Source organism: Montipora foliosa, chromosome 6, assembly GCF_036669935.1.
Source record: "Montipora foliosa isolate CH-2021 chromosome 6, ASM3666993v2, whole genome shotgun sequence".
NCBI lineage: Eukaryota > Metazoa > Cnidaria > Anthozoa > Scleractinia > Acroporidae > Montipora > Montipora foliosa.
In genome coordinates this window covers 51,807,074-51,819,573 of record NC_090874.1, presented here as the reverse complement: position 1 = coordinate 51,819,573, position 12,500 = coordinate 51,807,074, and the positions used below count along the sequence as shown (strand labels likewise).

General features: G+C 41.0%; 1 protein-coding gene across 1 annotated transcript in view; it reads left to right on the top strand.

The window, feature by feature from the left end:
• The first annotated feature begins 7,069 nt into the window (after positions 1-7,069).
• The window catches only part of LOC138007688 (fibulin-2-like), a 6,381-nt gene continuing 950 nt past the window's right edge, over positions 7,070-12,500 (top strand). The window contains exons 1-5 of the mRNA XM_068854741.1: positions 7,070-7,362; positions 7,691-7,843; positions 9,435-10,421; positions 10,910-11,158; positions 12,030-12,500. The exon at positions 12,030-12,500 is cut by the window's right edge and continues 950 nt beyond it. Of these exons, the coding sequence (XP_068710842.1) occupies positions 7,188-7,362; positions 7,691-7,843; positions 9,435-10,421; positions 10,910-11,158; positions 12,030-12,115 (1,650 nt within the window). The 5' untranslated portion in view covers positions 7,070-7,187 and the 3' untranslated portion in view covers positions 12,116-12,500. The remainder of the gene's footprint in view (positions 7,363-7,690; positions 7,844-9,434; positions 10,422-10,909; positions 11,159-12,029) is intronic.

The window sequence follows — 12,500 nt, the reverse complement described above, 5'->3', positions numbered from 1 at the left end:
GCCTTATAAGTCTGTACAACACGGGCTGTTTAATGGAGAGACTGGGCGAGAAATTATAGGATAAGAAAGTGTAATACGTAACTGTTTTACGCTCAGATCGCCAAAAAAAATACTTAAGCAATTTTTTCCTTGTTTTCAGAATTTCATGACAAATCGGGAGAATATGATAAAAATCGGGAAAGCGGGAGGGTTGGAATGTCTGCCCTCGCGTTGGGCGAAAACCCGAGGAAGCAGAATAGGAGTTCCCGAATAGATATATATTGATTTGAAGAAAAAAAAAAAGAAAATGTATTTCGACCACACAGTGGCGAAGTGATCACGATTTTTCTATTTTCAAGGAACTAGGCGCGCATAGTCGTATTTTCTCAGCTGTCACCAGGGCCGCAGGGTGGTATAGGGTAATCTTGATACATGCTTCGACCTTGTTTGCCACGTCAGCCGCGAGGTCGTCGTTGGATCATATTTCCATACGCTGTAGTCTCGATAATATCATAGTGTATGCTATATGAGCGAAATATTCACGATATGCTCTACATGTGCTTCATTACATTACATCCGTTATTACATTTATTAACAAGAACAAAAGTACCAATGCCTGCGATACAGCAACCGCACAACCTGGAATTCCAGCAATAAATGTTACACTTTCGAAAGGAGGGGGCAGATTTAGGGTGTGTACGATTGACCGTCTTCTGGAATAGGAATACATGGAATAGAAGTTAAAAATCCTTGGTTTTACGGAGATTCACATAACAATTGTCAAATACCTGCTAAACTGCTATTTTAAACATATCTTCATTATCCTTGGTGCTTCAAAACGCCAGACATACCGTCTTAAATCATCACTCCACATATTCCAGAATAGGGTAAATCGAACGCATCTTTAGTGAGAACTATTGCTAGTTTAAACTTGTACTTTAGAGAAGCCTGTTTTGTAATTTAATATAAATTAATACATATGTATAGCTAAGATAATGAAGGAAAAAATAAAACTACATCGATACGAAATAAACCATATCTTTTCTTATTTTACCTGGAAAGAAACTAGCAGTAAAATATGTGAGACATTATGAGGAGCGAGGATAGCACAGTCGGTTAGTGCGCGGCTTTGGTACAAGAGGTTCTGAGTTCGATTCCCGGATCTCACATCATTGTTTCAACTTCTTTCCGTTCTGTGCAGCTTAAATAGCTTTAAATACCCGTAAAACGGAGCACTGATGGCGAGGCGGGAGTAAAATGAGCGAAGTTACGAGTTATCGACGTTAAATATGGTTGCTTTACTTTTACTTTTATTATTGTAAAACGATGGGTGTTGATAAGAACAAAAGTTCTTGTTTTTTGAATACGAAAAGACGTTTAAAATTAACTTTCGAGTTTATTCATTTAATTTTTCGTAATGGTTTCATCGCTTGTTAAACTCTGCGGAAATTCCGCTTCCGTGCCCACAATTATTAGAATCCTTCCTTGTTTTGTCTCTTCTGTATCATGGAAAGGTGATGAAACCAAAGCGGATCAATGGAGTTCATTCTGTGAACAACTTATCTCAGAGATAAAACGATCAGGACCAAAGATACAGCCACAACACGTAACACCACAGCGTTTAATATTATGAAGTTTCATCTAAAATCAGGGAATAAATTTCCAGTCCATTAGTACTAAAGATGGAATCAGTACAATTTGTTTTGCACAAATGAATCCGATTTGCAACCTTTCCGTAGTCTATATTCAGTCATTGCACGACAGTAGTCTTAACGCACAAAACCTGCTTGTCAGTGTTGACATCATGGGTCTCACCGTTTTGACATCCCACGTCAATCAACAAGTTTTTGGATCTCAACTTGAATCGTATGCGAGTCACATACGTGGAATGGATTGTTACTATCGAATAGGCCATTCCGGAATTGCGCTGGGAACTGGGGCAGGTTTCAAATTTGAACCAATCGATAAATTGACACCATCACATAAAAAAAAAACGTTGAAATTGGCCATCTGGCTACGTTGGATGCTTTTAGGTCGAACAGAGACCAAGTTACGGACCTTTGGGGTGCAGAGATGGCAGAGATGAAGAGGTGCAGAGATGGCATGGGATGCAGAGATGGCGCAGTGGTGAGAGCACTCGCCTCCCACCAATGTGGCCCGGGTTCGAATCCCAGACTCGGCGTCATATGTGGGTTGAGTTTGTTGGTTCTCCACTTGCACCGGGTACTCCGGTTTCCCCTCTCCTCAAAAACCAACATTTGACTTGATTTGTGTTAATTGTTAATTTCAATTTACAGTGTCCCCAATTAGTGCTTCATCGCTAGAACGACTAGACACTTAAAATAAAGTCCCTTTCCTTACCTTAAAACATTGTTAAAAATCCATACAAAGGTCTCTAATCTTGGAGCTGCGTCCCCCAAAACCACGTGAACGATTTCTGTAATATTCATAAAAATAGGCAAACAAAATGATTTTCATCTCACCTACTTTCAAATAGTAGGTCCATGACAGGATTTTCTAGTTGTCCCAAATCTGATAACATTTTGTAAAGGGTTTACCATGGTTTTGGGAGACACCTCAAAATTAGAGACATTTGTATGGATTTTGAACAATGTTCTAAGGTCCCGAACTTGGTCTCTGTTCGACCTAAAAAGCATCCAACTTGGACAGATAGCCAGTCTGAATGTCATCTTTCATGAGATGGTGTCAATTTATCGATTGGTTCAAATTTGAAACTCGCCCCAGTTCCCTGCGCAATTCCGGAATGGCCTATAGGTGAGAGACTAGACATGGGAACCGGTATGGCAAATTCTGAGAAATTGGGAATGATTTAATAAGGTACCAACAATTTTAACGATTTTGCCGCAAGTTTTATTGTAGTATTGATGTGATATGATGGTAAACCATGCAATCAAGTTTAAAGATTTTCTGTCGGAGTACTCAATGGCAACGTTTTTTTCTGTTTTGTCTTCCTCACTCGCTTGCAAGTCGGGTTCACCTTCGCAAGCTATCATTACATCTTTTTCCTGAGGCCTACTCGACCTTGTTCTTCGACCTGTGTTTTCTGATAAGCTTTTACTACCCCTGTTACGTACGGATAGGACAGTTTTGAACCCTCTTCTGTAATTCTCGTTGAAAGTCACGTAAATATATGGGTTGATGGCTGAGTTGGCTACTGCATTTAGGGCTTGCGACAGAAAGGATATTGATGACACACTCGGTGAAAATGAAAATCAAATATCAAGGAAACCATCAGTGAAAATACTGTAACCATTATAATTTCTAAATTTACTGAACTTTCAGGTGGAATTTTTCCATCATCTACAGCATATTATTTTGTTGTAGACTTGCTACTTTTTCTCGAAGAACTCTCCGGTCCTCTTTCAGTTCTTGCAATTACGTCAGCAGTTAAGTCTTGCAATGAATTCTTTGCACTCTTCAAAGCTTGACCCTGTGTTTAAGGGCATGTACTAAAACCAGGATCACCGGAACACCCCGGAACACAGGAACACTCCGGAACACCCTGGAAGTAACCCAAAACCCTCAATTTGGCTAACCCTAGGCCTAAAAACCAATATAAGGTCTAGCTAGCCTAGGCCTAAAAACCAACTTAAGGCCTAGCTAGGCCTAAGGTTAGCCAAATTGAGGGTTTTGGGTTACTTCCAGGGTGTTCCGGTGTTCCTGATTTTAGTACATGCCGTGTTTAAGCTGGGCTGATACTGTACTGAAGGCGTCAAAAACCTTGCCAATTTCAGCAGTAGTGATTGTTACTGTATCACGCCTTCGTACAGTGTGAGGAAGTGCATGTCATACGACAAGCCCCATCGAACCGATCTGATTTGGTGAAAATCACACTTAGTCCATGGGCCAGGACCCCAAAAATTAAATGTCGAATTTCTTTCCGCTGTTAGGGACAAAGGCTACCATACCTCTTTGCAAACTTTTCTCTCTCTACTTTTTTTAGTCTGATAGCCATGCCAATGGTATAGCTTTCTTGTGTTAATTACGTGAAGAAATGACGTCACCAATATCACAGAACATCTCTTCTCTTCACTCCCTATTGCAACATTAAATGTTTTATGCTGAAAAAATTGAACAGGTTCTGGTTTAAATAAGATCAATAAATGCTAAAGGTGGTTTTGAAGATGACCCATCTTTGCAAAGGCGTTTCTTTTGTGGTTGCTGTAACAACGAAGTGACTTTTTTTAAAGGCTTCCCCACAGTCTTTTTACAATTCACGACGGTCAACGGTCAGCGGTCGGCGACCATGATGGCGGCATGGCGGACTGTCGGCATGGCGGCCTTTTCTCGTACTCCGGGAAAATATCCTTGCCAAGTGGCGTAAGTAACCTAAATTTTGTTTCTATCACTTCTTATGTGTTTGTATTTTCGTGTTATGATGACATCTGTCACCAGTGAGGAGTTAATTGGCATTCTGGAGGAGTAACTAGAGCAAAAGCTAGCTCCGTTCAAGTCGACATTCGATGAGTTGAAGAAAACTGTAGAAGATACCAAAGAACTCTTAAGCTTTAATAGCAAACAATATGATACACTTCTTAAAAGACTCTCAGTGTGTGAAGATGAGAACAAGAAGCTACGAAATGAGAACAAGATATTGCAAAAAACTCTGAACAAACTGTTTAAGAAAAAATTCAAGCCCAATATTTAAAAAAATACTAGCTTCGCCTCAATTCAATATATTTAACGCTGTTTTGCTCTATCTTCTAATTCATTATTGTTTTTATATTCCTCCTATTATACTTTGCCTTTTATATTTCAATGTCTTAGTTTATTACTACTTCTATTTTCTTTTTTTTTTTTTTTGTGATGTATATGTGTGTATCTGTGTCCGACCTAAATTATCCTAAACAAATTGTAATACTGGCTGCCTACCCCTTCTAATTTTTTAGTTATTTCAGGCAGCCAGACCCCCTATATCTATCTCTATCTATTTGAATAATTTATGTGCATGTAAGTAAGTTTATGGGGTAAATAAATTGTTGTTGTTGTTGTTGTTGTTAATCCTCTTTTTTCCAATTGCTCTCCAACCGTGTGACCGCTTTAGTAGTATTCCAGCTTTCAAACAGACAGAGCTTCGACCTATTTAGCATTTGATAGATGAAATAAAGAGACTTGTGGCTTTGTAAACAAATAACTGTTCCTGGGAAAGCCATTACACAAATTTCTTGTTTTACTAGTTTGAGAAGGCCAGCTAGCGGTAATGCCTTTCACTAGGAAATCTTTTCTGCTTTACGTAAGTCGTGTTGATAACAAGTTTCTTCTTGACTGGTCTTATCATTATCGTCGTCGTCATTGTCAACAATGGCCTCTGTTGGGTCCTCACGTCGGTTGTCACATTCTTGCAGTTTACACATGTTCGTGTACTGAAAACCATTTTCGAGGCACGTGCAATTTGGCATCTCACATGGCCTCTTACAATGGCGGGATAATTACTCTAGCACAGGTATGGGCGCTGGCTCAACACTCAATCAGTTAAGTCTCAGCCTTCCATTCTCAAGACCCCACTCATGCACAACCGGAGAGGGTATCTGTGGGCAGCTCTGAATGCTTCGGTGCCATATCGTGGTCTGGTAGTTAGCTTGGTCGCAGTGCTTACAGCGAGTGTTAACTCATGGTGGTGGCTGGTTGGAGTCAATGTCTCCTTTTCTGACACAGACGAGACAGTACGTACAGTACCATTTACCTGGTACCTGCATTTGAGATGTACATGAAGCAACTGAAGGCATGTAAATTTCCGATAATTCCCAGCAACGTGCCAATAGTATGAAAGGCTCCCATTCCGATAATGATATCCCCAAAAATGCTCTCCTTGCTTCCCCAATTGATTTTCACAGCCTTGGCGTAAAGTGCTTTGAAACAGTGGCAAATTCCGTGTAAAAATCCGTGTACAAAACACATTTTTCTGCACTCACTCGTTTCAACACTCGAAGAGAAATTTCGTATCTCCGCGCGGCCATGTAATATCCTCTATATACACTCAGAACTGTCACTTCCACCTATTAAGAGTTAAAAACAGACGTCACTATAAAGATAACATCAGTGCATGTCACAAGTGAAACAGAGTCTAAATTTTTCCTTATAAATGTGCAACTTCCAGCTCGAAGCTAACTGTGTATCACATGCTGTATTTTCATGTGAACGTTTTTCTGATGTACAGTAAAATGTTTTCGGAGTAGTGCTTTAGAATTTTCAGTTGCAAAAGATAATTGAGTTAATGCAGGCATACTGCAGTCTTAGTCCTCAAAAATTCCGTCGCGATAAGATGCATACCTAAACACAATGTAGACATTTTTTTTATGCAAGGGCCAGCTGAACAAAGTACAAGTGCCGGATCTTGGGAGATCTAACCAGCAAATAATTTGTAGGCCGTGCCTGACGAAATATTGGTTAAACAAAAATATATATATTCTCACAGCAGTACAACCAGCCTTGCATTAGTACTTTTTTAGTCTAGAAACACTGGCAGTATCTGACCATCTTTGCTCACAAAATTTTTCTTTAATGTGCTTGCAATGATATCAAGTGAAAATTGGTTATCTGTTCCTTCATATTTATAAGAGTTACAAGAAATAAGCAGAGGAATAAGCGAAGAAAACGATTGGATAACTTTACAACAGGCAGCCCAGACTCGGAGGGTAAAAAAAATTATAAGGATTTGTATGGGAACCTCGATAACAAACTGAAAAAGATATTTACCCGCAAAAGTTCTCAATAAAAAAGCTGTAATTTATTGTCGTGGTGACTTTCTTGGGTTTTGTGTGGTTATTTGCCTGATTGAATGCGATTTCAGCGACTTGTCAAATCCCCGGATTGTCACTCGTACGTAACGATACAACTCTCGGTGTATCCATCAATAAACGAGATGCCGCTTTTCCTAATGCTGTGTTATTTTTGATTGATATTAGTGCATAAGTTGACAAAGCAGCAGCTAATTCAACCTCCACCGTTGGACAGGAAAGGAAGAGAGAGCCTGAGTTCGAAGTTGTAGTTGTTTTTATAATGACGTAACAACTATTTTTAAGTGAAGGGATTTTTCCCAAAGTTTTCCGAGAATTGAAAAGTAGTTGACGGCCGACGCTTCTATGAAAGTAGCAGCGTGAGAAAAAATCGGAGAGTGAAAACGTACGTTAGTACGGGCTTTTGCGATTTCTTCCAGTACTATTTTACAAAAAATCCATTCATCCATCATGAGCGAAACAAAGACGAACTGGCTTTTGATGAAGAAGTCATCCCGTGGATTGTTCAAGACCGTCTTATCCAACCCCAAAATGTCGCTGGCCGTAGGATTAGCTCTGGTGTTAATTTTAGCGGTCTCGCTTTCTTTCTTAATGGCATTACAGAGTAAATCAACTACTTCCAATGGTGAGTGACAAAATAGCTTGGTTTCTTAAACGAAATTTTGACTCTCAATGATGCTAAGCATACACACAACTTCCGACAGATGCTTCGCTCAGCATTTTCAGTTTTGCTTGTTCATCTGTATGATCTTGCAGCTCAGCCGTGACCAATTTACCCTAATTTCACATTGCTTTTCAAGAAAAACGCCCGGTTCGGGAAATTACATATAAAATCAAAATGGGCTCGATATCATGGGCTGTCCGGGTCTGTTTATGGTTTTATTAAATATTACGGCTTTGTATACAATACAGTGAATAACATGCATACTTACTTTCTTATCCTTCCATAAAAGATGAACCAACGGACGCGAGAAGCAAAGTTTACCTTGTTGACTGCATGAACAAACCTCTGTGTGACGACAATGCCGTTTGTACACCCATCGGCCGGAATAATTACACCTGTCTTTGTAACATTGGCTTGAAAGGAAATGGCCTGGTTTGTTACGGTATGGACACTTGTTAAAAACCCCGTTGATGTCCTTAATTTTTCAGCCTTCGCTGCGCAATTGCTAAAATTGCGTTCATAACTGTGAGGATCATAGCTTCACTCGATTTCATATCTTCAGTTCAATGTATTCATGCATCAGTTCATTCGTTAGTATGGAAACTGTCATGCTTTTGTATCAATGAGCTGCTAAAGCGGGATTTGATCTATTCCTCGGTCAGTACTCTGACTCTGTAATGTCATGCAACAATTCTTCAAAACGAACGCTTTGGAATTCACCGTTTCGGGCAAAACGTTCCAAAAAATCGAAATACTAAACTTGCAATTTTCGTTTCATGGCGTATGGTAAGCCATGCATGGCCTGCCTAGAAAACGTTTTGCTTAGAGATAGCATTTCTTGGATTTCGTAGCAAAGAACAGCTGAGGCCAAAGAACAGGATTTTGAAGACCAAAACTTGAGAAAATTGGGCAGAAGGAGAGAACGCAACGCTTATGAGTCGCACCTCGATTTATTAGCTGCCGCTTCGTTTAATTGATCTCGTGGCAAAACCGAAAATTTCGTTTTTCGGGCTTTCTTTTCTCCTAAACCCTACAGTAATGCTCACGGGGCAGGTTTCTCGGTCAACGTTCTCGCGTTTCAAGGGTTCTACTAGGGACCTTCATATTTTAGTACCCATGTGGGGTGTCTGGAAAACCCGAATAGCGAATAGTCGCGAATAGCGAACAGCGAATAGTCGCGAATAGTGACGAATAGTCTTCAATAGTCACCGCCTTACGCTGAACAATCTCGTAATCAAAGCAAATAATATGCTCACCTGTCGTCCAAAGAGAGTCCTTCGCCGACACATCGCTGCTTTTTTAGCGGGAAAATCCCATCCAACGTTGCTGCGCGGTTGACCAGGAAGTACTGGGTACCAAATTTTCGTCATTTCGCAGAACCCCCCCCCCCCCCTCCACCCTTGTTTGCCACTATTTGTTACTATTCGCGACTATTCGCCACTATTCGCACTATTCGTACTATTCGTGACTATTCGCTGTTCGGTATTCGCGACTGTTCGCTATTCGCTATTCGGGTTTTCCAGACACCCTACCCATGTGCAACCCTATCGTGTATGCACAACTCATGCTTCGCTCTTCTCACCAGCTTATCCAAATAGGAACACGTTGATAATGCCTTCTGTGAGCAAACGTCGTATGTTAGCGAAACAAAATGTAAACAATTGATTCCCTTATAACCGGGGAGGGGCTTAAAAGCATAGGAAGAAGAAGTGGCAGTTTACGGTATTTCCTGGCACCAATATTTAATGTTCTATACGGATTGCTTCCAAATTCAAGACGTTCTGTATGCAAGCGGAAATTCTTATTTTTATATTAGTGAGTAGTAGTGCAGATTTGACTTCTTCAACACTGAATGGAAACGCTTTTCATAGAACCTGGTTTCAAATGGGAAGAATTCATTACGTATGTATATGTAACCCCATATTTCATCTTTACGTTTTACTGTAAAACTGTGAGACAAAATTTTATTTGACTAGACTGAAATCGTTTATGCTTATCAGTAATTATTAATAGTAAGGTAAATTTTGTTTTAGATCTAAATGAGTGTCTCTCAGAGGAACTGAATTCCTGTCCTTCCAACGCTGTATGTATTAATACCATTGGTTCTTACAACTGCAGTTGTTTTCCGGGCTACAATAGAAATGGACGAGGTTGCGAAGACATTGATGAATGCAGTCTTAGGATCCATAATTGCAGTGTAAATGCAACCTGCAATAACACTATAGGCTCGTTCAACTGCAACTGCTTGGAAGGATTTGAGGGCGATGGTGAAATATGCACCGATATCGATGAATGCAAAGATAACTCTCATAACTGCAGTCAGCATGCATACTGCAACAATGACATAGGTACCCACGAGTGTACATGTCTTCCTGGTTACCGAGGGGATGGGAGAACATGCGAAGACATTAACGAATGCAAGGACAAAACCCATCAGTGCAGTAAACATGCATTTTGCAGCAACATTAATGGCGCATACAATTGCACTTGCCTTAATGGATATGAAGGAGATGGCTGGGTATGCACAGATGTCGACGAGTGCAAGGAAAGAATCCACAACTGCAGTGGGCATGCCTTCTGCAGAAATACAGTTGGTTCTTATAACTGTACATGCCACGTTGGTTTTATAGGAAACGGGTGGACCTGTACGGATGTGGATGAATGCAAGACGGGAACCCACAATTGCAGTAAGCATGCCATCTGTACAAATACGGTCGGGTCATATAACTGCACTTGCAATCGTGGATTTCAAGCAGACGGCTGGGTATGCAAAGATGTGGATGAGTGCAAGGGAGAAATCCACGACTGCAGTCAGCATGCCTATTGTACTAACAGTGTTGGTGGATTCAGTTGCACGTGTCGCAAGGGATTTGAAGGCAATGGGCGGTGGTGCACTGATGTTAACGAGTGCCAGACAGGCAGCCACGGCTGTCACGCCCACGCAACCTGCCATAACTCTCAAGGCTCGCATAGTTGCACTTGCGACACAGGATACAGAGGAGATGGAAAAACGTGCAATGGTAAGTGCAAGGAAAGGGATTTTTTTAAAAAATAACTACAGTTCGGCAAAAGGGAAGAGGAACCAGCGTGCCCTTATTGCTACTTTCATTCAACTATGACTTCCTCTAAGTTCGATCAATAGTTGTTGAATCAAAACGCACAAGATTGGGTCAAATGGCCATACTGGTTTATGTTATTTCCGGATTTTAATGTTATCGCCATGAATACTGGCGTTAAAAATGAAAAGGAGTTGATTGGCATGTTTGCATGTGAATCGAAGGAGTAGTAAAGAAAGATCCCGCAAGCATCGATCATATTGCAGCAGATTCATCTCGACGACCCTTTGGTCAGGCGTTTCTTGTCTACGCTTGAATTATTCCTTCGTATTTCAAAATACAATTCAAATAAATCCAGGCTTGAACTGGGCAATATCTAGATAACTCTTGCCGTCGGAGAGAATTCCTGTGTATTACTCACGAAGTTGATTTTTACGATTTATTTTTGTCAGATATCGACGAATGTCTAGATGGGCCTAACAGGTGCAGTTTATATTCGCGCTGTGTCAACAGTCCAGGCTCGTATGACTGCCACTGGTGCGGTGACGGTTTACGAGGCAATGGGAGGCTTTGTATTGATTATGATGAGTGCGAAGAGGGCGTTCACGAGTGCCACAAGAAAGCCACGTGCATAAACACGTTGGGCTCATATCGTTGTAATTGTGACAAAGGATACCATGGAAATGGTAAAGTGTGTAAAGGTTAGTGGGCTCCAGCTCCGGTTACAGGGTAAAGTTATCAAAATGAGCAGCACTAGAAAAATACAAGTGATAACTCGCGAAGTAGTTGATCAGTAAGCGCCTTCATAGGAGATCAAAAGTGATTCAGCTCAACGTCCCTTTACAACTTTCATCTGATCTATGTAGCCATACCTGTAAAGACCCTCAAAACGGGTACTATCAGTGGGAGGAGTTCTACGTCGTTTGCTCCTATTGATCAGTGGCAGTGGGAAAGCCCACGAAACTACCGACGTCAAGTGACTACGCATTAGCGAGCCTAAGCGTGGACGACGACGACGCCCCGGAAGATGTCATCTGAAAATATAAATCAGCGTCGTTGCAATCATTTCGCGATTGGGAGAAGTCGTCGTGTGTACCAACATTAAAGGAATAAAATTGGTGTGAACGGCAGGGTCGTTAGAAGAAAAAATTGAAGATATATTGTCGTGTGCTCAAGTCTTCCACATAACCTCAAATTTGGTCATCTCACGTTGTTTTCAGGACGAAAAGGGCGTAGAGATGTGCTAAAATATAAAAGGCGCGTGCAGAGCCTCTGTTTTTGTTCATAAAACCTGTTGCTTTGTGGTGTTGTCGTCGTCGTTGTCTTTTTTGCTTGAGCTTCCGTGCGTTAGTTTCGAAAAAAAGGCCACTCGACACAACGCGATACAGTAACAAATGACCTTCGAAGGAAGGAAAATTGCTAGATTTTTTGAGAATCCCTTTAACATTTAACCGGTTTACATTCTTCGTCGTTCGTTCGTTAGAGGTCGAGACGTCGACTTGTGGCAAGTCAAGAAACTGAAGATTGGTTGGTTGCCTTATAACTAATGCACTATCTATATTTTTCCCACAGCCTCTGAAGCAAGTGGTCTGCTACCCGCTCGTGAAGTTGATCTATTACTTTTGTCTTGGGCGATCATTCGTATTTGTACTGGATGACCTCCACAATGATAATGCGAACATCTCCATCGTTCATCAATGGTCACATACCGTAACAGAGCGTGACATCAGCAGAAAACCAGCAACTATGAAAATTAATTAAGCTGAAGACACTCAGTAGGTGGTTTTCGCGCTACGTCACCGCCGCGTTAGTGGAAGAAAAGAAAAGATCTCTCCTTAGCTCCTTTTGTTCGTACTCCAACAATTACACCATTTTTATCTGAGTCTCCGCTGGAGATTGGTTACAAATCATCTATTATGGTCTGAATTAGCTCGGAAAGGTAAACAGGATCAATCTTGTTCCCAGAGTTTTAGTTACCCTGGTCCACCGGAACGGCGTGGGACCGGAGTCGCGCGGGAGGCTGTCTCTCTTTTCCAACCGCTG